At 51.1% G+C, this 25,924-nt stretch overlaps 1 protein-coding gene across 4 annotated transcripts in view; it reads left to right on the top strand.

The window, feature by feature from the left end:
* ZC3H7B (zinc finger CCCH-type containing 7B) overlaps nt 1-25,924 on the top strand; it is a 55,416-nt gene that overhangs the window by 2,388 nt on the left and 27,104 nt on the right. For 2 of the 4 annotated variants that reach the window (XM_063622903.1, XM_055253041.2), the window contains exons 2-6: nt 16,010-16,068; nt 20,596-20,629; nt 20,753-20,950; nt 22,044-22,202; nt 24,848-24,928. In XM_063622903.1, coding sequence (XP_063478973.1) covers nt 16,016-16,068; nt 20,596-20,629; nt 20,753-20,950; nt 22,044-22,202; nt 24,848-24,928 — 525 coding nt within the window. In that variant the 5' untranslated portion in view covers nt 16,010-16,015. Of the gene's footprint in view, nt 1-6,387; nt 6,768-16,009; nt 16,069-20,595; nt 20,630-20,752; nt 20,951-22,043; nt 22,203-24,847; nt 24,929-25,924 lie in introns of those variants that run through there. The other 2 variants (XM_063622902.1, XM_063622904.1) reach the window with 2 other exon arrangements.

Below are 25,924 nucleotides of genomic sequence, written 5' to 3'. Positions count from 1 at the left end.
TTTTCATTATTTTATTTTATTTTATTTTACTTTCTTGAGACGGAGTCTCGCTCTGTCGCCCAGGCTGGAGTGCAGTTGCGCGATCTTGGCTCACTGCAAGCTCCGCCTCCCGGGTTCATGCCATTCTCCTGCCTCAGCCTCCTGAGTAGCTGGGACTACAGTCTCCCACTACCATGCCCAGCTAATTTTTTGTATTTTTAGTAGAGATGGGGTTTCACTGTGTTAGCCAGGATGGTCTTGATCTCCTGACCTCGTGATCCAGCCACTTAGGCCTCCCAAAGTGCTGGGATTACAGGCGTGAGCCACCACGCCCAGCCTTCTTTTTATTTTTTATTTTGAGACAAGGTCTCACTCTGTCACCCAGGTTGGAGTACAGTAGCACAATTGTAGCTCAGTCTGCCGGGCTCAGGCAATCCTCCTGCCTTGTCCTCCCAAAGGGATAGGGTTACAGGCATGAGCCACCAAACCTGGCTGCTGCAAGTTTCTTTCTTTCTTTTTTTTTTTTTTTTTTTTTTTTTTTTTTGACAGAGTCTCACTCTGTTACCCAGGCTGGAGTGCAGTGGCACGATCTTAGCTCACTGCAACCTCTGCCTCCCGGGTTCAAGTGATTCCTGGGCTCAACATATCTGGATTCAAGTGAACTCCTGGGCTCAACGTATCTACCCACCTCGGCCTCCCAAAGTGCTGGGATTACAGGCGTGAGCCACCTCATGCCTGTCTGCAAGTTACTTTTCAAGTGCCTCTTGTGAGATGCTGTGGGGCAGGTTTGCAGTTGACTTTGTCATTTATTATCTGGCTGGAAAGAGAAAGTTGACTCTAGTGAACCAATGAGAACACAAGAATTCTGGGGTCAGTGCAGTGGGAGTGGAGAGAAGAGAGCTCAAGGCTACCTGGAAAAGTTAGAGAAGGCTTCTTCTAAGAAGTAGAATTTGAACTTGAAAGAATGGGGAGGCTTGCCAGGGTGGAGAAGAAGGGAATTTCTGGGTTAGCCACAATTGCTTCTGTGCTTGGAAGTTGACTTACATTCTCTCTAATTGTTATAGCAGCTCCATGAGGGGTGGGCATTGTAATCTCCATTTCACAGATGAAGAAATTAAGAAACATGGGATTTGTGTGCCCAGCCCAAGGTCAATCTGCAGGATTTGAATCCAGGCCTTCTTGACTCTTGAGTGTGCTCCTGCCCTCTGCACCACCTTCCTCTCAGATATGTAAGCAAGAACAGGGACTGTCCTGTAATCCCAGCACTTTGGGAAGCTAAGGCGAGCTGATCACTTAAGGTCATGAGTTCGAGACCAGAGCTGGCAACATGGTGAAACCCAGTCTCCACTAAAAACACAAAAATTGGCCGGCTGCGGTGGCCCACACCTGTAATCCCAGCACTTTGGGAGGCTGAGGCGGGCGGATCACGAAGTCAAGAGATTGAGACCATCCTGGCCAACATGGTAAAACCCTGCCTCTACTAAAAGTACAAAAATTAGCTGGATGTGGTGGTGCATACCTGTAATCCCAGCTACTTGGGAGGCTGAGGCAAGAGAATCGCTTGAACCTGGGAGGCGGAGCTTGCAGTGAGCCGAGCGCGCCACTGCAATCCAGCCTGGGCTACAGAGCGAGACTCTGTCTCAAAAAAAAAAAAAAAAAAAAAGATTAGCTGGGCATGCTGGTGGGTGCCTGTAATCCTAGCTACTCAGGAGGCTGAGGCAGGAGAATCTCTTGAACCTGGGGGGGTGGAGGTTGCAATGAGCCAAGATCATGCCACTGCACTCCAGCCTGGGCGACAGAGTGAAATTCCATCTCAGAAAAACAAAAACAGAGACTGGATGGTCTGAATTAGCAAATGAAACTGGGGTAGCATTGTCAACAGGCTCCCCAGGACCAAGGAGTTCTCCTAAACTGGCTCTGTGTCCCAGGGCCCCGAGGGGCTGGCCCAGTGAAGGCACTCTCAGTAGGTTTCTAACTGCAGAAAGCAGAATGACAGTAGAAGGAGGACCGGTCCCTGAGCGTGGGGATCTGAGCAAGTTTGGTTCCTTAGTGCCTGCTGGGTGCCGGCCCAGCACCCTGGAGGAGCTTGGAGCTTGGAATGAGATAGATATGGACCATTAATCTGAGCTTCCCAAAGACAGGAACTGGGTCTGATTCACCCTCTGTGCCTCCAGCCCCAGAGGCCGTGCCAGGATGACACACTCAGCCATTGTGTTGTCAAATTGAATTATGCCCCAGTGTAGAGGAGGAAGGTTTATTTTGCCCAAGAGTGGAAGATCTTCCTAAAAGTGCCGTTTGGACATCTGAAAGATAGGTTGAAAAGCCAGAGAAAGGGTGTTCTAAGCAGAGGCATTGAGATGGACAAAGGCAGGGATGTAGAAAGAACAGGTCACCTGGTACAGCCACAGTCTAGTGGGCAGATATATGACTTTGGGTTCAAGTCAGGCTCTGCCATCATGATCCTTTCGATTCTCTGGGCCTCAGTTTCCCCTTCTGAAAAGGAGCCCTGAGATTTGATATTTAATGATAACCCATGCTTGGGGATCAGGGTAAGAAACTTAGATGAAAAGAGCTAGAAGTGTTTAAAAATTTTTATTAATTTAGTAATCACTGAACCAGCAATTCTCTAGGCCCTGTTGCAAGTGTTTTTTCCTAAATTAGCTTATTTAATTCTTTTTTTTTTTTTTTTTTTGAGACGGAGTTTTGCTCTTGTTGCCCAGGCTGGAGTGTGATGGCGTGATCTTGGCTCACTGCAACCTCCGCCTCCCGGGTTCAAGTGATCCTCCTGCCTCAGCCTCCCGAGTAGCTGGGATTACAGGTGTCCGCCACCACGCCTGACTAATTTTTGTATTTTTAGTAGAGACGGGGTTTTGCCATGTTGGCCAGGCTGTCTTGAACTCCTGATCTCAAGTGATCCACCCACCTTGGCCTCCCAAAGTGCTGAGATTACAGGCGTGAGCCACTGCACCCAGCCTTTATTTAATTCTTTCGACAGCCCTAGAGGGAGGCACTGTAATTATCCCCATTTTACAGGTGAAGAAACTGTGGCATAGAGAGAGTTTCAGTGAAGTGCAGAAGGGGCAGAGCTGCAGAGCCAAACCAGGATGTCTGGCTCTGGAGCTGGCCTGGTGTGGGCCTGGGAAGGAGCCTCAGGGGGGACCTGAGGTTATTCAGACAGCAGGGGGTGGAGGTGCTGCAGCCCCAAGCTGGAGGCTCAGCCTGGGCTGATGATGGGCTGTGCGTCAGCTCCCAGGAGCCTCCACAGAAGTCAGCTGCTTTCTTTTTTTTTTTTTTTTTTTTGAGACGGAGTCTCATTCTGTCACCCAGGCTGGAGTGCAGTGGTGCAATCTCGGCCCACTGCAACCTCTGCCTCCCGGGTTCAAGCAATTCTCCTGCCTCAGCCTCCTGAGTAGCTGGGATTGCAGGCGTGCACCACCACACCCGGCTAATTTTTTTTTTTTTTTTTAGTAGAGACAGTGTTTCACCATGTTGGTCAGACTGGTCTTGAACTCCTGACCTCGTGATCCACCCGTCTCGGCCTCCTGACTGCTGGGATTATAGGCATGAGCCCGCGCTGGGCCTGAAGTCAGCTCCTTTCATCACATTTCATGGCCCCTGGAAAACAAGCTCATTTTCCTTCCTCTGTCAGCACCAGCTACAGACTCCTTCCCACCAAATTCATTCCCCCCAGGGAGACTGTTTCTTTGCAGGCGTGTTGGTTGTGTTGGTGCTGTGTTGGTTGTGTTGGTGCAGTCTCCCCACCGGGCTATGGAGGCCCAGAGGTAGGGACATTCCTGCATTCAGAACCCTTGTTCCCTTCAGAAACATCTGGTAACTTCAGTTCTGCAGCATCACAGCTCCTCAGCATCAGAGGCTGAGACATGAGCATGGTGGTGATCGTGGGGATACGATCACCCATATAGCAGCATATAACACCCATATAACAGCAGCCCCCATATAGTTAACACTACTGTATACCAGCATCATGCTTGACATTTCCTATGCCTTCTCTTATTGAATCCACTTAACAGCTCTTCGAGACTGGAGTAATCATTGGCAGCCCCATCTTGTAGATGAGGAGCCTGAGGCTCAGAAAGACTAAGTAACACTTCTGAGATCACACAGCTGAGGTAGAGAAGGGGGTCAGATGAAGCCACCTGGCATCCGAGGTCTTAGCTGCCATGCAGGAGACAGCCTTCAGGTTACTTCCAGTTTCCTCGAAGCTCTTTTCTTATCAGTCTGGAAATCCTAACTACCACCAACATTTGTGTCCTGCTGTGTCCACAGTCTCTCATTAATTGTCATGACAGTCTTTCGATGTAAGGTAAGAGGTGTCCCTGTTTTTCAGAAGAAAAAGACTGAGGCATCACCTACCCACTGCTCTTCCTACCCAGCCCACAATGTGACTTGGGAGGGGAACAGGGTATTGGATTCCCTGAGACTGAGAACCGTGTCTTCTGATTGGTTTGTGTTACTGAAGTGCTGGGGTCAGCTGATGATCATTCCTTGAGCACTTCCTGTGAGGGCTGCAGGGAAGGTGGGGGCTCTGGCCCTCCTGGGGTTTTCAGAGGTCGCCCTGGTTCAGCTATGCTCTTGTTCCCTGGAGCATCCCTGTGTCATCCCTCTCCCTCCACAGGCGGAGGAACGCAGGGCAGGGAGCCCAAAGTCCTGAGTTTCATTCCCAACTCCTGTTCATGCTGGCTGTATGATGGAGGCATGATTATTTTGTCATTCTTGGCTTCTTTTCTGTGAAAAGAAGAAGGCCGTCTCCTTTTCTGTGAAACGGCCGTACTGATCCTGTCGAATCTGCATCAGGGGTTGCAGTTGTGATCATTTAATAGCCTTCAGAATATTCCTGAATCTTCTTCACTGTCTGCCTTGATCCAGGCCTGGACCACTGCAATAGCCTCCTAACGAATCTCCCAGTATCCTCTCTTGTGATACATCCTCCCTGCAGTAGCCAAAAGGATCTTCTTGCGAAATAAATAAGCTCCTGTCACTCTTCTGCTGAAAACTCTCCTGCAGTTTCCTGACACATGCAAAACACAGCCCTGGCTCCCAGCATGGCCTGTGAGTGGTTCTGAGACCAACCTCGCCTGCCCCTTGCACTTTGCCTCCCACGTGGCTTGCCCTCGCTCGGGCACCGCAGCCACAGTGGCCTTCTGAGTTTTCCTGGAACATTATCAGCTTGTTCCCACCTCAGGGCCATTGCCTGTGCCCTGTCCCCTGCTAGGTAGGTGCCCTCTTACCCCACCTCCTATCTTCCATGGCCGGCTAGCTATCTCTCTTAAATGTCAGCTTCCTCCTAAGGGCCTTCCCTAAACTCCCAGTCTGCTTTCTTTCTTTTTTTTTTTTTTTGAGACGGAGTCTCGCTCTGTCGCCCAGGCTGGAGTGCAGTGGCGCAATCTCGGCTCACTGCAACCTCCTCCTCCCGGGTTCACGCCATTCTCCTGCCTCAGCCTCTCCAAGTAGCTGGGACTACAGGCGCCCGCCACCACGCCCGGCTAATTTTTTGTATTTTTAGTAGAGACGGGGTTTCACCGTGGTCTCGATCTCCTGACCTCGTGATCCGCCCACCTCGGCCTCCCAAAGTGCTGGGATTACAAGCGTGAGCCACCGCGCCCGGCCTTTGTATTTTTTTTTAGAGATGGGGTTTCACCATGTTGGCCAGGTTGGTCTTGAACTCCTGGCCTCAAGTGATCTGTCCACCTCAGCCTCCCAAAGTGCTGGGATTACAGGTGTGAACCACTGCATCCGGCCCTAGTGTACTTTCCCATCACTCCATGCCACGCCTCCTGCTTCAGCTTCCTTGTGACTCTGATCTCTATTTTAACTTGTCGTGTGCATTTCACGCTGGTTTGTCTTCCTGCCCATGGATGACAAGTTCCACCAGGGAAAGGACTTTATTAACTGTGTTCCCCTAGCACCTGGTAGGGCCCCTTGCACTAAAAGTGCTTCATGGTTATTTGTTGAATAAATGAATAACAGTAGCAGGTTGGCCACAGAATAGCCCTTGCCAAACAGCCCACAACTGGGCAGGGAAACTGCAAAGAAATCAACACTGATGGCCGGGCGCGGTGGCTCACGCCTATAATCCCAGCACTTTGGGAAGCCGAGGTGGGTGGATCACAAGGTCAGGAGATCGAGACCATCCTGGCTAACACGGTGAAACCCCGTCTCTACTAAAAATACAAAAAATTAGCCAGGCGTGGTGGCGGGCGCCTGTAGTCCCAGCTTGCTACTCGGGAGGCTGAGGCAGGAGAATGGCGTGAACCCGGGAGGTGGAGCTTGCAGTGAGCCGAGATCGCACCACTGCACTCCAGCCTGGGCGACAGAGCGAGACTCTGTCTCAAAAAAAAAAAAAGGAAAAAAAGAAAAAAAAGAAATCAACATTGACTGATTGAAAACTTACAGGATAATTATGTCTGTCGTGAGTGCTCTCTACAGCATCCAGTTTAGCAGAAACATGAATTTCTGACCCCTTCTGGGGGAGGCACACCAGGTGGAGCTGCAAAATTGTCTTGTCAGGTGTGTATCATCATCCCTGTCTCCCAGATGACAAAACTGAGGCTCAGGGAGGTGCCCTGAAAGCCAGTGTGGGACAGTGCTGGGATTTGAACCCAGGGCTGATGGATTGCATGGCCCAGCCTGCCTCCCTGTCAGCACCAGGCACGAAAGCAAGCAGAGCAGCGCTGGAAACTCTCTTGATGCCCAAGGATGCACCACAAGGATTTCCAAGCTCCCTGGGAGCAGGAGCAGTGACTAATTAACTGCTCAAGAGGAACAGGGTATGCCGCAGTGTTAGACAGTCACTCTAAGCTCTGGGTGATTCTGGCTTATTTTTTAATACTTGCCTATAATTTCCAAAGCTTTTACAATGACCTTCTGTTACTGTTTTAAAAAGGGTTCTTTTTTTTTTTTTTTTTTTTTTAAACGGAGTCTCGCTCTGTCACCCAGGCTGGAGTGCAGTGGCGCTGTCTCGGCTCACTGCAGCCTCCGCCTCCTGGGTTCACGCCATTCTCCTGCCTCAGCCTCCTGAGTAGCTAGGACTACAGATGCCCGCCACCACGCCTGGCTAATTTTTTGTATTTTTAGTAGAGACGGGGTTTCACCGTGTTAGCCAGGATGGTCTCGATCTCCTGACCTCGTGATCCACCCGCCTTGGCCTCCCAAAGTGCTGGGATTACAGGCGTGAGCCACCGCGCCCGGCCAGGGAGTATTTTTCAAGAGCCTCACTTTAAGCACTACATCTGGTGGGTCTTGATGTAGAAGCTAGAGCAGGGCCAGAGGCTGTCGCTCACACCTGTAATCTCAGCACTTTGGAAGGCCGAGGTGCGCGGATCACTTGAGGTCAGGAGTTCAAGACCAGCCTGGCCAACATGGTGAAACCCCGTCTTTACTAAAAATACAAAAAAAAAAATTAGCTGAGCATGGTGGCGTATGCCTGTAGTCCCAGCTATTTGGAGGCTGAGACAGGAGAATCGCTTGAACCTTGGAGGTGGAGGTTGCACTGAGCCGAGATCGAGCCACTGCACTCTAGCCTGGGTGTCAGAGGAAGACTGTCTCAAAAAAAAAAAAAAAAAAAAACAAAAAAACAAAACATGAAGAAGAAGAAGAAGAAGCTGGAGCCCAGGCCCCCTGGAGACAGGGATGTGGGTTTGAACCATTCCTGCGCAGTTTGGCCCCAGGTTGTTGGGAGGGTAAGACAAGATTATCAAGGAGAAGCCCTTTGTAAGCAGAATGCTGCCGGAGGGCAGGGGAGGGTGCTTTGCTGCTGACTCTTAGTTTAGTTTATTGGGCAGGGACCAGGGAGTTGGGAGGTCTGGGGAAGTTTCCTGAACTTTGGTTTCTGTTCAAGGCGAGCCAGTTGACAAGAACACAAGCTGCAGGTTGCCATTTCACATTCATTACTGGAGCCGGGAGCCCTGCCAGTAGCTCCAGCTTTCTTCCTCAGCAACAGTGTGGCCTTGGGCAAGTCACAGATCCCCTCCACACTTCACTTTTCTGTGAAAAGCCGGGTAACAAAAACCTACCTTTGATATGATTGTGTGGATAAATAATATGATTCCTTAAAATAGGGTTTCTAACCCCATCTCTACTAAAAATACAAAAAAATTAGCCAGGCATGGTAGCGGGCGCCTGTAGTCCCAGCTACTTGGGAGGCTGAGGCAGGAGAATGGCATGAACCCGGGAGGGGGAGCTTGCAGTGAGCCGAGATCGCGCCACTGCACTCCAACCTGGGAGACAGCAAGACTCCGTCTCAAAAAAAAAAAAAAAAAAAAAAAAAAAAGAATAGGGTTTCTAAATCTTTTCAGATCTGTCATGTTTTTAAATGTATGAAGTGCCAGCCTAGGCAACATGGCAAAATTCTGTCTCTACAAAACGTACAAAAAATTAACCAGGCATGGTGTAGCGTGCCTGTGGTTCCAGCTACTCAGGAGGCCGAAGGTGAGAGGATCACTGGAGCCTAGGAGGCGGAGGCTGCAGTGAGCTTAGATCCGGCCACTGCACTCCAGCCTAGGTGGCAGAGCAGGACCCTGTCTCAAAAACAAAAAGTATAGGCCGGACGCAGTGGCTCACACCTATAATCCCAGCACTTTGGGAGGCCAAGGTGGGTGGATCACTTGAGGTCAGGAGTTCAAGATCAGCCTGGCCAACATGGCGAAACCCTATCTCTACTAAAAATAAAAAATTAACCGGGCATGGTGTCGGGCGCCTGCAATCCCAGCTACTCGGGAGGCTGAGGCAGGAGAATTGCTTGAACTGGGGAGGCAGAGGTTGCAGTGAGCCAGGATCATGCCATTGCACTCCAGCCTGGGCGACAGAGTGAGACTCTGTTTCAAAAAAAAAAAAAAAAAAATATAAAGGAAATACATAGGATTACAAAGGAAGGTAGTTGTCTTGGATTATAGTATCAATTAAAAAACCAGATCTAGCAGTCTAATGGAACTACCCTAATTTCTTTTCTTTCTTTTTTTTTTCTGAGACGGAGTCTCACTCTGTCACCAGGCTGGAGTGCAGTGGCGCAATCTCAGCTCACTGCAACCTCCGACTCCCTGGTTCAAACAATTCTCCTGCCTCAGCCTCCTGAGTAGCTGGGATTACAGGCATGCACCACCACAGCCAGCTAATTTTTGTATTTTTAGTAGAGACGGGGTTTCACCATGTTGGTCAGGATGGTCTCGATCTCCTGACCTCGTGATCCAACCGCCTATGCCTCCCAAAGCGCAGGGATTACAGGCGTGAGCCACTGCGCCTGGCCCTGAACTACCTTAATTTTAAAAGTGATGAGTGTGAACATTTTGTTATGTCTGCAGTAAATGCAACCTGATAGGAAAAGATTCTGGCAGTGACAGGGTCACAGGTGGCTACAGGATATTCCTGCAGTGTGTTGCCTACATTCATAATTGGAAGGCGTGCCAAACATCAGGTAGGGGTTAGTGAAAGCCAGGTTGTAAATGTTTTCCTTGAGTTCTCTCCATTTAGAATCCCTGCCATAGAAGGTACTTGATATGTTGCAAGTAATGCCCAGAAGTGAGGTATGACTCCTCCCTGACCACCTTGGAGCAGAGGGTCCTCAGGGTGGGCAGACATGTCATGTGAGGACCGTGGGGAAGGGATATATGCAGGCCTGGAATGCTGACTAATAGGGCTAAGGATGGCAAAATTAGACCTTTCCTGGTCTCTCTGGGGAAGCCATCAAGAGCCCGGTGAGTCAGGAGATGCGCCGGGTGTCTTTAGAGATGGCATAACCTCACATAGTGTTCATGTGCCGTGTGGCGTGTCTGCAGTCTGGACTGACTGCGTCTCTTTCATTAAACCTGGGGAAGTGAGTGCAAAGGGGTGGGTCAAGGCTGGAGGCAGCCTGGTGCAGAGTGGAGAGGAGCGCCGTTAGGGTAGGGAGGTGACAGAGTGTGGGCTCCAGAGGCCAACTGCCAGGTCCAATCCCAGCTCCATCTCTTACCAACTGTGTAACCCTGGCAGGTTGTTTCATCTCCTTGTGCCTTAGTTTCCTCATCATAAGATGGGGAAATAATGGTACTTTCTTTTTTTTTTTTTTTTTTTTGAGACGGGAGTCTTGCTCTGTCGCCCAGGCTGGAGTGCAGTGGCGCAATCTCGGCTCACTGCAAGCTCCGCCTCCCGGGTTCACGCCATTCTCCTGCCTCAGCCTCTCCGAGTAGCTGGGACTACAGGCGCCCGCCACCACGCCCGGCTAATTTTTTTTTTTGTATTTTTAGTAGAGACGGGGTTTCACCGTGGTCTCGATCTCCTGACCTCATGATCCGCCCGCCTCGGCCTCCCAAAGTGCTGGGATTACAAGCGTGAGCCACCGCGCCCGGCAATAATGGTACTTTCTTATGGGATTTGTGAGGATTATTATATTTAAAGCTTTTAGAGCAGTTTCTGGTAGGAGAAAGTGCTTAAGAAATGATGACTGAGGCTGGGTGCAGTGGCTCACGCCTGTCATCCTAGTGCTTTGGGAGGCCAAGTTGGGAGGATCGCTTGAGCCCAGGAGTTCAAGGCCAGCCTAGCAACAAATTGAGACCCCCATCTCTACTATAAATTTAAAAATTAACGAGATGCAGTGGCTTGTGCTCCAGTTATGCCAGAGGCTGAGGCAGGAGAATCACTTGAGCCAGGAGGTTGAAGCTGCAGTGAGCTATGATGGCACCATTTCACCCCACCCTGGGTGACAGAGTGAGACCCTGTCTCTTTAAAAAAAAAAACAAAAAAGAAATGATGACTGATAGCATCCTCACTGTTTTTCTAGGATTCATAAGTGCTACCTAATCAAAATAGGTTTCCTGGACAGTTTTTTTTTTTTGAGATGGAGTTTCACTCTGTCACCCAGGCTGGAATGCAGTGATGTGATTTCAGCTCACTGCAACGTCTGCCTCCCTGGTTCAAGCGATTCATTTGCCTCAGCTTCCTGATTAGCTGGGATTACAGGTGCCCACCACCATGCCCAGATAAATTTTTGTACTTTTAGTAGAGACGGGGTTTCACCATGATGGCCAGCCTATTCTCGAACTCCTGACCCCGTGATCCGCCCGCCTCGGTCTCCCAAAGTGCTGGGATTACAGGCATGAGCCACTGCGCCTGGCCCCCAAACAGTTTCTTTGGGCTGCTTAGAGGTGAATCAGGTACAGTGTCTGCCTTCAAGAAGTTCATAGTTTAGGGAGAGATGGGGACATAAGCACATAATTTCAGTTATCGAGGATGAGCACAGTGGTTGCATTAAGCTTGGGGTACTGTGTGCAGTAGTGGTTGGGGAAAGAAGCCTTCCTGGTAGAGGAGCCACCTTGGCTGAGCTTTAAAGAAGTGGTGGGCATTAAGCTAGGGTGGGAAGCAGTGGGCATGGAGCCCCACTCAGAGCCGTCAGCTTGGGCAGGAAGCTGGATGGTCCGTTGTCGTGGGAGTGTGACATTCCAGGCGGGCCGTGGGGCAGAAAGAGGCCAGGCATGCCTTGCGGTATTGCATGAACCAGGATGAGGATCTCGGACTTTGTTCTCCGAGTAGTGTTGTCATGGAAAGTTCTGTTTGTCTTTTAACTTTTTATTCACAAGAAGTTGCAAAAATAGTACAAAGAATTCCCTTTACCTAGCGTCCCTGAATAGTGATATCCTATGTGCTCCAGAAAATTAGAATTAGTACATTACTAGGCTACAGTGCTTATTTGGTTTTGGTTTTCACCCTTTTTTTTTTTTTTTTTTTTTTTTTTTGAGATGGAGTCTTGCTCTGTTACCGAGGCTGGAATGCAGTGGCGCGATCCCGGTTCACCTCAACCTCCACCTCCTGAGTTCAAGCGATTCTCCTGCCTCAGCCTCCCAAGTAGCTGAGATTACAGGCGCCTGCCACCACGCCCGGCTAATTTTTGTATTTTTTGTAGAGATGGGGTTTCACCATGTTGGCCAGGCTGGTCTTGAACTCCTGACCTCAAGTGATCCACTGGTCTCGGCCTCCCAAAGGGCTGGGATTACAGGCGTGAGCCATCGCACCTGGCCCACCCTTTTCTTTTTGTGAGACAGTGTCTTGCTCTGTCACCCAGGCTGGCGTGCAGTGACAGTTACGGCTCACTGCAGCCTCAACCTCTTGGACTCAAGTGATCTTCTCACCTTAGCCTCCCACGTAGCCAGAACAACAGGTGTGTGCCACCATGCCCAGCTTATTTTTTTATTTATTTGTAGAGACAGGGTCTCACTATGTTGCCCAGGCTGGTCTCAAACTCCTGGGCTCAAGAAATCCTCCTGCCTCGCCTTTCAAAGTGCTCAAAGTGCTGGGATTACAGGTGTGAGCCACTGCACCTGGCCTGGTTTTCACCTTTTTTTTTGAGATGGAGTCTCACTTTGTCACCCAGGCTGGAGTGCAGTGGCTCAATCTCAGCTCGCTGCAACCTCTGCCTCCTGGGTTCAAGCAATTCTCCTGCCTCAGCCTCCCGAGTAGCTGGGACTACAGGCGCACGCCATCACTCCTGGCTATTTTTTGTATTATTAGTAGAGATGGGGTTTCACCATATTTGCCAGGTTCGCCTTGAACTCCTGACCTCGGGATCCACCCACCTCAGTCTCCCAAAGTGCTGGGATTACAGGTGTGAGCCACTGCTCCTGGCAATTTTTTGTATTTTTAGTAGAGATGGGATTTCACCATGTTGGCCAGGCTGGTCTCGAACTCCTGACCTCAAGTGATCCACCCACCTCGGCCTCCCAAAGTGCTGGGATTACAAACGTGAGCCACTGTGCCCAGCCTCACCTTTTTTTTTTGTTTTTAGCCTGCATTCATTCGTGTGTATACGTGCATGTGTGCACATCGGTTTTGAGTGGGGGAGTGACATTGGCATATGCGTTACACAGATATCCCTGACCACTGAATGGGAGCATATTGGAGGGGGCGCATTGGAAACTTGGCAAGAGATGTTTCCATGGCTGTCCGAGAGATAGCCATGCTTGTGGAGAGGATATGAGGGGTTGCAGGGTGGGGAAATATTTATGAGGTAAAGGTGGCTGAGAACAGGATGATGCTCAGAGCTATGAATAGAGTCAGGGAATAATGGAAGAGGAGTAAGATTACAGGAGAAAACACTGAGTTCCGTTTGGAATGTGTTCAGTTGGAGAAACACCCAATCCAGCTGAGATGGCACCAAAGAGGACTTTGGACACAGAGGCATCTAAGCTGGGTCTTAAAGGATGAGTAGGAGTTGGGAAGGTGTGTGTGGCAGAGGGCATTCCAGGTAGAGGGTCCAGGATTAAGAAAGGAATGGAAGTCATAGGCAGCCTGGGTGTTGGACTTCCAGGTACCACTACCCAGAAGATAAGAGATATGAGTCTGAAATACTAGGAAGGGGGGTGGGCCTGGCAAGAGGAAGAGATAGGTGAGTCATTAACATGACTCATGTTATCATGAAATGCAAGAGCTCATCTGGGGAGCGGGTAGTGAAGAGAGCAGAAGCACTCCCTTAAATGGAAGCTCGGGGTTGTTGGTCTTGCGACCTGGGCAGAATAAGAAGAGCCCCTAACAGAGAAATCTGGTTCTTTTTTTGTTCCTCAACCATGCACGGAGGCATCTCCATGACAATACATATGGATTCAATAGCTGCATTGTATTCCATGGTATGGAATTTAATTAATCAATTTAATTAATTAATTTAATATAATTTAATTAATTAATATAATATAATATAATTAATTTAATATAATTTAATTAATTAAGTTAATCCTTTACTGGTAGACATTAAGGTTGCTTCTAGTTTTTCACTTACTCTTAAAAATAATACATCTTCGGGAGGCTGAGGCAGGAGAATGGCGTGAACCTGGGAGGCGGAGCATGCAGTGAGCCAAGATTGTGCCACTGCACTCCAGCCTGGGCGACAGAGTGAGACACCGTCTCTAAAAAAAAAAAAAAAAAAAAAAGACCAGCCTGGGCGACATAGTGAGACCTTGTCTCTACAAAAAATTTTAAAGGTTAGTGAGGCATGGTGACGCACGCCTGTGATCTCAGCTACTTGGGAGGCTGAAGTGGGAGGATCCCTTGAGCCTAGGAGTTTGAGGCTGCAGTGATCATGCCATTCTGGGCAACAGAGTGAAACTGTCTCAGAAAAGAAAATGAAAATACCTCTACATGTGGTCTTCCCTGCTAATCTCTCTGACCTTCCTATTCACCACCCTCCCCACTGCCCACTCTGCTCCATCCTCACCAGCCTTCTTGCACATTCTCAGATACACCAACAAGGCATCTCCCTCAGGACCTTTGCACTCACTGTTCCCTCTGCCCGGAGCCCTTTCCCACCAGGTATCCGCGGGGCTGGCTCCCTCACATCATACACGTAGATCTCCATTCAAATGTCAAAGTGAGCCAGGCGCAGTGGCTGATGCCTATAATTCCAGCACTTTGGGAGGCAGAGACGGGTGGATCACTTGAGGTCAGGCGTTTGAGACTAGCCTGGCCAACATGGTGAAACCCTGTCTGTACTAAAAATACGAAAAGTAGGCTGGGCGTCGTGGCTCACGCCTATAATCCCAGCACTTTGGGAGGCCAAGGTGGGCAGATCACAAGGTCAGGAGATCGAGACCATCCTGGCTGACACAGTGAAACCCCGTCTCTACTAAAAATACAAAAAATTAGCTGGGTATGGTGGCACGTACCTGTAGTCCCAGCTACTCGGGAGGCTGAGGCAGAAGAATCGCTTGAACCTGGGAGGTGGGGGTTGCAGTGAGCTGAGATCGTGCCACTGCACTCCAGCCTGGGCGACAGAGCGGAACTCCCTCTCAAAAAACAAAACAAAACAAAACAAAACAAAAAGTAGCCGGGCATGGTGGCAAGTGCTTGTAGTCCCAGCTACTTGGGAGGCTGAAGCACAAGAATCACTTGAACCTGGGAGGTGGAGGTTGGAGTGGGCTGAGATCACACCACTGCACTCCAGCCTGGGCAACAGAGTGAGTCTCTGGCTAAAAAAAAAAAAAAAAAGGTCAAAGTGGCCTTTCAGACGACTCAGAATTATAGCACCCTGTCACTCTATCTTATTATTTTTTCTTAATTGCGTGTATCCTTCCTGTGTTATGTGTTACATTTACTGTCGTGTGCCTCTCCACTAGAACATACGCTCTAAAAGAAAGCCTTTGTTGGCTGAGCACAGTGGCTAACGCCTGTAATCCTAGCACTCTGGGAGGCCAAAGCAGGCAGATCACCTGAGGTCAGGAGTTTGAAACCAGCCTGGCCAACATAATGAAACCCTGTCTCTACTAAAAATATGAAAATTAGCTGGGCGTGTGGTAGTGCATGCCTGGATTCCCAGCTACTCCAGAGCCTGAGGCAGGAGAATTGCTTGAACTCAGGAGGTGGAGGTTGCAGTGAGCTGAGATTGCGCCACTGCACTCCAGTCTGGGCAATAGAGCGAGACTCCATCTCAAAAAAAAAAAAAAAAGGAAAAAAAGGGAGGCCGGGCATGGTGACTCATGCCTGTCATCCCCGCACTTTGGGAGGCCGAGGCAGATGAATTACCTGAGGTCAGGAGTTCGAGACCAGCCTGGCCAACATGGTGAAACCTTGTCTCTACTAAAAATACAAAAATTAGTTGGGCATGGTGGTGGGCTCCTGTAATCCCAGCTACTCAGGAGGCTGAGGCAAGAGGATCACTTGAACCCAGGAAACGGAGGTTGCAGTGAGCCGAGATGGTGCCATTGCACTTCAGCCTGGGTAACGGGAGACTCTGTCTCCAAAAAAAAAAATAATAATTTTCTCTTGAACTTGAGGGTGTCCATACGGTATTGTAGCTCAAGCCTGTGTGGGAAAGGGCAGGTGCCCTCTATGCCCCTTGTCCCTTGAGGGTACCACACAATCTAGGAGTCCAGGGGGCCATGGGTGTGGAGGACACCGGCCTGAGGGTGGTCATCGCCCTCAGGGACATCCCTCTTGACATGGGGAAGGGAATGAGAGTGGGAGTGAGAGCACCCAATCACAGGGCCCACGAAGTGGTGGTGGCTGACGGCAACCTGTCTCTTGCTGACTGACTGATGGACTGTGCTCTCTCCCCCAGAGACTGATGGAGAGGCAGAAACGGAAGGCGGACATCGAGAAAGGGCTGCAGTTCATTCAGTAAGCCTGCATGCGGCAGGGGCTGGACGGCTGGGTGGGCAAGGGTGGGTTCTCTGAGAGCCACTCCCACCCAGCGCTCCCTTTTCTTGTTGCTGAGACTTTGCTGCCAAGGCTCCTGTGTGCGCTGGGGTGCGGGCAGATGGGAGGAGCCAGGAAGGGGCTGGTGTGGCTGGGCGTGAACTCCACATGCACACATGCTCCCTGGCCCAGGTTACCCTTCCATCTTGTCCAGTAGGTAATTCTGCCCTCACCCTTCACATTTGCACTCCCTGTTAATTCTCTTGCATGACTGCACGAGTTTTCTGATAAATCAATAGTCCCTCTGTTACAGTCTCAGTCTCCATGCTGGGACCTTCACATCTGTGTCTTCTTTGAGACAGAGTCTCTCCTTGTTGCCCCGGCTGGAGTGAATGGTGCTCCTGACCTCCTGGACTCAAGCAATCCTCCTGCCTCCACCTCCCATGTAGCTGGGACCATAGGTAGACACCACCATACCCAGCTAATTTTTTTTTTTTTTTTTTTTGAGACAGAGTCTTGCCCTGTTGCCCAGGCTGGAGTGCAGTGACATGATCTCGGCCTACTGTAACTTCTGCCTCCTGGGTTCAAGCGATTCTCCTGCCTCAGCCTCTCGAGTAGCTGGGATTTCAGGTGTGTGCCACCATGCCTGGCTAATTTTTGTATTTTTAGTAGAGATGGGGTTTTGCCATGTTGGCCAGGCTGCCTTGAACTCCTGGCCTCAGGTGATCTGCCCACCTCAGCCTCCCAAAATGCTGGGATTACAGGCGTGAGCCACCACACTAGGCAATTTTTAAAATTTTTTTGTAGAGACGGGGTCTTGCTATGTTGCCCAGGCTGGTCTCAAACTCCTGGGCTCAAGTGATCCTCCTGCCTCAGCCTCCCAAAGTGCTGGGATTACAGACATGAGCCACTGTGCCTGGCCAATCCATCATCTTTTTAATCTTCACAACAGCCCAGTAAAGTAGGTAGCCTTATTTCCATTTTGTAGATGAGAAAGTTGAGGCTCACAGAGGTTAAGCAACTTGTTTAAGGTCATGGAGCTATTGAGGAATAGCATTCTAGCCCAAGCCTGGTTGACCACAAAACTCAAAACTCACATTCTTTGTATTGTATGCCTCTGAGCACCCACACGCCACACTTTTTTTTTTTTTTTTTTTTTTTTTTGAGATGGAGTCTCTGTTGTCCAGGCTGGAATGCAGTGGCGCGATCTCAGCTTACTGCAACCTTCATCTCCCAGGTTCAAGCAATTCTCCTGCCTCAGCCCCTAAGTAGCTGGCATTACAGGCGCCAGCCACCACACCCAGCTAATTTTTGTATTTTTAGTAGAGACGGGGTTTCACCCTGTTGGTCAGGTTGGTCTCGAACTCCTGACCTCGTGATCTGCCCTCCTTGGCCTCCCAAAGTGCTGGGATTATAGGTGTGAGCCACCGCATCCAGCCCCACATTTGTTTTTGTCTTATTTCTCTTTTTTTTACACACAAAATATTTTGAGTAACCTTTTTCTCTTATTGCTCTTAAATAGATCCTCAGAGGCATAATTATCACAACATTAATGAAGCGTGGGCATCGTGGCCTCCCACTTGCACGAGCCCCTTCCGAGGCCCTGGAAGGCATGCACCGTTACAATCCTGTGTTCATCATTTTGTGTTCTTTTTCTTAAATAGGGCTCCCCATAAAACTGGAATTTCCCTCTATGTTCCCTTATATACCCCCCACTTTTGTTCTCTCACACAGACCAGTAAAACACTCCTTGCCTTTTCTTTTCTTTGTGATGGGATCTCCCTGTGTTGCCCAGGCAGCTCTCAATCTCCTGGGCTCAAGCAGTTTTCCTACCTCAGCCTCCCACGTAGCTGGGATTGCAGGCACGTGCCGCTGTGCCCAGCATACTCCCTTGCCTTTTCTCACCCGTGTCACTGCAGACTGGGTCCCTTTTCACACGCCCTCGGTATCCGTGCTGCTCTCACAGAGCGAGTGTTCATATTGACACAACACATTCTCCTTCCTCATTGCACAACGCAGTCACTTTTCCTGGCCACTTCTGGAGGGTGTCCTGTGCTGGGCTGATTTGATTAGGGGTTTTGGGTGCACCTAGAGCATGGCCCCAAGTTCAGCACCCCTTCCCTGGGCTGTTGGCCAACCCCACCTTGCTGCCATGGCTGGGAGTTCGCAAACCCTCCTCAGACTTGGTCATCAGAGCGGCTGCTAGCTCATCTCTCTTCATGGGCGGCAGGTCCTCTCCCATTTTGGGGAGCGAGGGTTTCATTTTGGGTAAGTGTTCCAATTTATTCAGAGGCCAGTCTGGTGAACAAGGTGACTTCGGCCACTGCTGTCTTCCATAAGAAGAGTTCTGTGTCCCCAGCCTCAGTCACTGATGTCTGTGGAGCTGGATTCCCAGCCCAGTTCTCCCATTTCCCCTACGGGGTCATTGTGAAGGTTAAGGGACCAGGTGGTGCTTGGGGTAAATGTTCTCTCTTGTCCCCTCCTTCTCCTTTCCAAAGGGGAGTTCTAGGAAGGCCCAGCTACAAGGCAGCCTCCCTGAAGCCGTCTGTCGGCCTCTTAAGGCTTTGCAGGAAGCACAGTGGGACTCACTGCTTTTCACATCAGTCCCGCTATTTTTGCCCCACTCCTCCTATGCTGTGTTGGTGCATGTGTGCCTCATGTGCTTAGCACGCCCTGAGAGCCCTAAGTGAATTGGGACAGGTGGGTTGGCCCCAGCTTGCGGAGGACCTTAAGATGTCTACGGCCGGGCGCGGTGGCTCACGCCTGTAATCCTAGCACTTTGGGAGGCCAAGGTGGGCGGATCACGAGGTCAGGAGATTGAGAACATCCTGGCTAACATGGTGAAACCCCATCTCTACTAAAAATACAAAAAATTAGCCAAGTGTGGTGGTGGGCGCCTGTAGTCCCAGCTACTCTGGAGGCTGAGGCAGGAGAATGGCGTGAACCCGGGAGGCAGAGGTTGCAGTGAGCCGAGATTGGGCCACTGCACTCCAGCCTGGGCGACAGAGTAAGACTCTGTCTCAAAAAAAAAAAAAAAAAAAAAAAAAAGATGTCTCAGGACCAGGCATGACCTATGAAAGGTAGAGCCGATGCTGGAAGAGGGGAGGCTGGAGGCAGGAGGCCAGGAGGGTAGTGATGGGGTCCTTGGTGGGGGCAGCAGAGGGGATGGACAGTGCAGCAGTATGGGGAGGGAGGGCAGGGCTGGGGCCCAGACAGTGGGGAGGCAAGTGAGAGGTGGGCTGGTGAGCCCCGATGTCACAACTGGGGACACCTTCCACACACACGTGCATACACAGCCCTCCCGGCGTTGCGCCTCTACCCACCTCTTGCGCACTAGCCTAGGCCGCTCTTTCCTGCCCAGGTGCTGGCGGCATCTCCAGGCAACGGAAAGATCTCCCCAGCCCTGCATCCGATGCCTTCCTGCCGAGCAGCCTTGGGCAAGTCCCTGTGCCACTCCGAGTGTCTGTTTTTCCCTCTGTGGAATGAGGGACTGGGAGACAAAGCCCAGCTTCCCTTCCAGCCTGGCCATTGAGCCCATCGGAGAGACGAACCTCAGTTCTCCTGGGCTGATGCCCTCTTTCATACTGAGGGAGCGTTAGCCACAGGAGGGAGCAGGTGCCCAGACCCCACCTAGAATGATTTGTTGAGTCCAGCATGAGGGACTGACAGGCTCAGTGAAGATCTGGCATTGGCTGGGGCGTGTGTTATGTGGGAGTGGACAGGGGAGGGGCCTGAGGTGGACTCCCAGTGCCTCAGTGTCTGTGGGCCTGTGGTCTCGGATTTGGTTTGATGGGGCGTGGTCCTTCCCAAGGCCTGTTCTAGGTGTTAATTCCCTGACAATGCTCATACTTCCTGCCTTTTCCTGCCTGCTCCTGTCCCTGGCACTCCTGCTACAGCAGCCCCTGCACCATCCTCTCCTCCTGGCCTTGAGCTGCAGCTGGAGCCTTCCCCCGCTCTGCCTTGGCCAGAGTCTGATTTTCCTCTTCTTGTTCTTTTCCAGTCCTGGGGGCCTCCTAGGCCCTGTGGCTCCTCCCTCCTTCCCCTCATGTAACTGAGAAAGGGCTTGGAATGCCTGCTTTCCTTTAGGAGAGGGCTGGTTTTTTCAGCAGTAGGGGCTGGGGCTGGATCCAGAGCCAGAGGTACAGCTGGAACTGGGCTGGGCTAGGGCTGGCTTGGGGCTGGGGCTGGCTGGGTTAGGGCTGGAGCTGGGGCTGTGGCTGGAACTGGGGCTGGAGCTGGGGCCAGGCTGGAGGTGGGGCTGGGGTCGGTCTGCTCTTTCTCAACACCTGTACCTGGCAAAACCTGGCTGTCTGGCCCCAAGGAACATGCAGGTCCTTCCATCAGAACTGGAAGGCCTGCATGGTAATGATTTAGGGGAAGAAAACCACTGTCTGTTCACCCTAGTCCACAAGGTGATGGTTGAGGTCTGAGTTGGAGGAGTAGCTCTGGACCTCCATGAAGCTGGGACCGCTGGGCTCACCCAGGCCTCGTGTTTTCTTTTCCTGCTAGGTCGACGCTACCCCTAAAGCAAGAAGAATATGAGGTGAGTGTCAGCTGCTAGGCTGAGTAAAGGTGAAGGGCAGAGATGTGCAGGGGAGAGGCTTGGGCTGGGTGCCAGAGCTGGGGCCAGAGGTCATGAGCCCCCTACACACCTTGCCCCCAACAGGCCTTTCTGCTCAAGCTGGTGCAGAATCTGTTTGCTGAGGGCAATGATCTGTTCCGGGAGAAGGACTATAAGCAGGCTCTGGTGCAGTACATGGAAGGGCTGAACGTGGCCGACTACGCTGCCTCTGACCAGGTGGCCCTGCCGCGGGAGCTGCTGTGCAAGCTGCATGTCAATAGGGCCGCCTGCTACTTCACCATGGTGAGCCCGCACCCTCCTTTCTCTCCTCCGCTGCTGCCCTGATCCCCTGGATGCCCAGTTGAGCCAGGCCCGTACCCCAGTGAGCCTGTAGACCAGGGCCAGCCTCCTCCCAGCCTGCTTTCAGAATTTCATTGTCTGTTCTCGTGGTCTTAATCTCAACTGTACAACATGCTCAGCCAGACAGCTTTTAAAAGTACAGATGCATAATAAAAAGTTTTTTAAAAAATAATGCTGATGCCCTCACCCTACCCCAGATGAAGTAAGTTAGAATCTTGGGGTGACCCTGGGCCTTGGTGGGAGTCTGACTTCTCCTGCTCCTCCCTCCTGGCCCCACTGTTCCTTCCATAGCCTCAGCCTCCTCACTGTTCCTCCCATAGCCTCAGCCTCCTCACTGTTCCTCCCATAGCCTCAGCCTCCTCACTGTTCCTCCCATAGCCTCCTCACTGCTTCTTCCATAGCCTCAGCCTCCTCACTGTTTCTTTGCGGACTGCAGTGCCTTCCTCCTCCCCCTCCTCTCCTCCTTAGAGCTGCAGCCTCCTCCTCTTCCCTGTCCTGTGCACCCACTGACTCAGGTTCATGAGCTCCTGTGGGAGGCTCTGCTGCAGGCTCTCTAGAGGACTCCGTAACACCTCTGCCATCCAGCGAACTCTTCTGGATAAATGGCTTCTGGGTGCCTCAGAGTTAACCCTTGTACACACTCTGCACACAGAGCTGCCTTCATGGTCTCACTGCCTTTTAGAGATGCCACTGTTACTCTCAGCCCATCATGTTCCGAACCAAAGGCAGAGATGGAAATAGACGTGTTTGAGTGACCGGGCTCATGGTTGTAGATCTTCAGGCCCTTCCCTGCAGTGTCCTGCCCGTGCCCACTGCAGCCCCATCAGCTAGACACACAGATACCCTTGATCAGAGGCTGGACACCAGAGTGCTTCCTTCTCTCCTGGAGCCTCGAGCCCTGTCCCTGACCCAAGACTTCAGCTCCTCCGTCTCTGCCAGGAAGGGAAGCTGGTGTTCCTTCCTAGGCAGGGGCAGGAGGCCTGGGGGAGGGAGGGTAACAGGTGTTGACCAGTGACCACCTGCTCCTCTCTGGCAGGGCCTGTATGAGAAGGCGCTGGAGGACAGCGAGAAGGCGCTGGGCCTGGACAGCGAGAGTATCCGGGCGTTGTTCCGCAAGGCACGCGCTCTCAATGAACTGGGACGCCACAAGGAGGCCTACGAGTGCAGCAGCCGGTGTTCCCTCGCCCTGCCCCACGTGAGTGTGGCTCTGCAGCCACGCCGGTGCCTGCTCAGAGGCCAGGCTTCTAACCTTCTGGCCCTCACTTGGGCGCAGCCACCACATCCTTCTGTGTCTCAGCTTCCTCCCCTGTGACATGGACTTGCAGATCCTGATGTTAACACTAGCTCCCATTCTCTGAGCGCTGACTGGGTACCAGGCACTGCTAGGATGCATTGTGTATATTAACTCACCTAATACTGGCAATAACCCTAAGAGGCAGATACTGTGATTATTCTCATTTTAAAGATGATGAGGCCAGACACAGTGGCTCACACCTGTAATCTCAGCACTTTGGGAGGCTGAGGCAGGCGGATCACCTGAGGTCAGGAGTTTGAGACCAGCCTGGCCAACATGGCAAAACCCTACCTATCTCTACTAAAAATACAAAATTTAGCTGGGCATGGTGGCGTGCACCTGTTTCGCTAATTCTGTTTAGTTCACAATTAAGAACCTTTCTTGGCCAGACACGGTGGCTCATGCCTGTAATCCCAGCACTGTGGAAGGCCAAGGTGGGAGGATCACTTGAGCTCAGGAGTTTGCAACCAGCCTGAGCAACATAGCAAGACCCTATTTCAAGAAAAAATTTTAAAAAAAAATTAGCTGGGCATGATGGCATGCACCTGAGATCCCGGCTACTCAGGAGGCCGAGGTGGGAGGATCGCTTGAGCCCAGGAGGTGGAGGTTGCAGTGAGCTGTGTTTGCGCCATTGCACTTCAGCCTGAGTTTGACAAAGCAAGAGCTTGTCTATTAAAAAAAAAATAAAAAACCTTTCTTTATGACCATAGTCCCCTGACCCATATAGCATTTTAGAGTGTCCACAACAGATCCACACCTAGGTCTCACTGGTACTTACTCATGAGGAGGACAGAGCAGCTTTCATCCGCACCACAGGGGATAGAAAGGAGCCGGGACCCAGTTAGGGTTAGTAAATGACCAGGGAAAGTAACTAAGGGCTCCTGGCTCTGCTTTAGGAAACTCTGTCTTTTCCCAGTCTTTGTTGGGCAAATACTGACCGAGCTCCTGCTCCATGCTGGGCACTGGGGACCAGAGATGACTCCGACCCAGGCCCTGGCCTCCAGGAGGTTGTCAGTGAGGTAGGAGGTAGACACGTGCACAGATGTCACAGTGTTTTCCTTGCCCTTTTGTGCCTGGACCTCAGTTTATAGCCACCTGTTTCTTTGTTCACTGACTGATCTCCCCCTTTAGATTGGAATCTCCATGAGGCCTGGGCCCATCTGCCCTGTTCGCTGGGGTATCTTTTGCCCCTCACTCATGCTTGGCACGTAATGCATGTTCTGTATTACAGCCTTGGAAGGGAAGGAAGGATGGTTGCTGTTTAGTGATCACTAAGTGTGGTCCAGGCACTGTTACAAGCTTTCTACGCCCTGTCTCCTTTGGGCCTTACAACCCTGTGCCTCATCTATGTATCGTCACTTGCTGGGGGTTGCAGGACATTGTTTGGTGATAGAAACAAGTTGCAGAACTATATAATGTGACCTCATTCCTGTTCAAAAGAAGAAAGAGACTGCTGGGCGCTGTGGCTCATGCCTGTAATCCCAACACTTTGGGAGGCCAAGGCGGGTGGATCACTTGAGGTCAGGAGTTCAAGACCAGCCTGGCCAACATGGTGAAATCCCGTCTCTACTAAAATACAAAAAAAAATTAGCTGGGCATGGTGACACATGCCTGTAATCCCAGCTACGCGGAAGGCTGAGGCAGGAGAATCTCTTGAACCCAGGAGGCAAAGATTGTAGTGAGCTGAGATCGCACCACTGCACTCCAGCCTGGGTAACAGAGCAAGACTCCATCTCAAAAAAACAAGAAAGAGACAATCCCCAAATCCCCACAAAACAAAACTAAGCTTTTTTTTTTTTTTTTTTTAGATAGGGTCTTGCTCTGTCGTCCAGGCTGGAGTGCAGTGGCGCAATCTTGGCTCACTGCAACCACTGCCTCCTGAGTTCAAGCGATTCTCCTGCCTCAGCCTCCCAGGTAGCTGGGATTACAGGCACCCGCCACCATGCCTGGCTAATTTTTCTATTTTTAGTAGAGATGGGGTTTCACCGTGTTGGCCAGGCTGGTCTCGAACTCCTGACCTCAGGTGATCCGCCCACCTCTGCCTCCCAAAGTGCAGAGATTACAGGCATGAGCCACTGTGCCCAGCCAGAAGTAAGCATTCTTTATAGGTCTGCATGCATGCATTCCTAGAAAAGAGCCCTAAGGAAACACATCAGCCCAGCAGAGTGTGATTCCCTCCTGGAGAAGCCTAGGGTGAAGGGGGAGACCCAGGGAGCACTTGCTGTCCCTGTAACATTCTTCCCTTCTACAGTGACATTGTCACTTTTGCTGAATTTTAGAAATAAAAAGATTATATTAAAAACAAAATGATTCATTTTCTACCCTCAAATAAAAGGAAAAACAGAAGCATGGGATGGTGGTCCTGGTGCCACCACTCACTAGCTGTGTGACTTGGACAAGCCAGGGACACCTCCTGGGGCCTCACTTTCTCATCTATAACATGGGGTGACCATGACCTCCCTCCGCAGAGCTGCACAGGTGTCCAGGAGCACAGCTTTGTGAGCCTGGGCAGACTGACTCACTGCCCTGTGTCTTGTCCTCTGCAGGATGAAAGTGTGACGCAGCTTGGTCAGGAGCTGGCCCAGAAACTGGGGCTGCGAGTTCGCAAGGCATATAAGAGGCCCCAGGTAGGTGGGCTCGGGACCCTGGGAGGGTTGGTGTGGACGTGAGGAGGTCTGAAGGGAGGGACCAAGCACCGTGGGGAAGGTGGGTGAGGATGGCCAGGGCTGGGTTAGGACAGAGGGGAGCGACAGCAGGTGATCTTCCTTGTCTGTTGGCTGAAAGCCCTGGAACCTTTCGGAAAAGGAGAGAGCAGCCACCGCTTCTAGCTCACTTTAGACTCCAACTGTTGAAAACCACTCCCTCCCCTGTGCTGGCTGACTTTAATCACCTGGAGGTGGCCTGAGTTGACACTGGCGTCCTTCAGCATTATGTTTTCAACACCCATATGGTGCAAATTTGAAATGTCAGTATCTGTTTGGCTGGTTCAGATCCACATAGATTCACTTGGTACCTGCCGAGGGCCAGGAGGCTGCACATGGAAAAGCTCATGACTCGAGTCTCTGCTGTGACCTTGAGCAAGTTAGTTCATCTCTTTCCACCTTGGTTTCCTCATCCAGAAGATGGAGATAATTTATGCCCACCCCAGAGGGCTCATGGGAGGATTAAAAAGAGAATGGATGGGCTGGGCGCAGTGCCTCATGCCTGTAATCCCAGCACGTTGGGAGGCCAAGGCAGGCAGATCACCTGAGGTCAGGAGTTTGAGACCAGCCTGATCAACATGGAGAAACCCCGTCTCTACTAAAAATACAAAAATTAGCTGGGGGTGGTGGCACATGCCTGTAATCCCAGCTACTCGGGAGGCTGAGGCAGGAGAATCACCTGAACCCAGGAGGCGGAGGTTGCGGTGAGCGGAGATCGCACCATTGCACACCAGCCTGGGCAACAAGAGCGAAACTCTGTCTCAAAAAAAACAAAACAAAACAAAACAAAAGGCTGGGCGCGGTGGCTCACGCCTGTAATCCCAGCACTTTGGGAGGCCGAGCTGGGAGGATCACGAGGTCAGGAGATCAAGACCAGACCATCCTGGCTAACACGGTGAAACCCCATCTCTACTAAAAATA

This window comes from Symphalangus syndactylus, chromosome 18, assembly GCF_028878055.3.
Source record: "Symphalangus syndactylus isolate Jambi chromosome 18, NHGRI_mSymSyn1-v2.1_pri, whole genome shotgun sequence".
Lineage (NCBI taxonomy): Eukaryota > Metazoa > Chordata > Mammalia > Primates > Hylobatidae > Symphalangus > Symphalangus syndactylus.
Note: the sequence above shows the minus strand (reverse complement) of the source record. Positions and strands in the feature narration are given on the sequence as shown.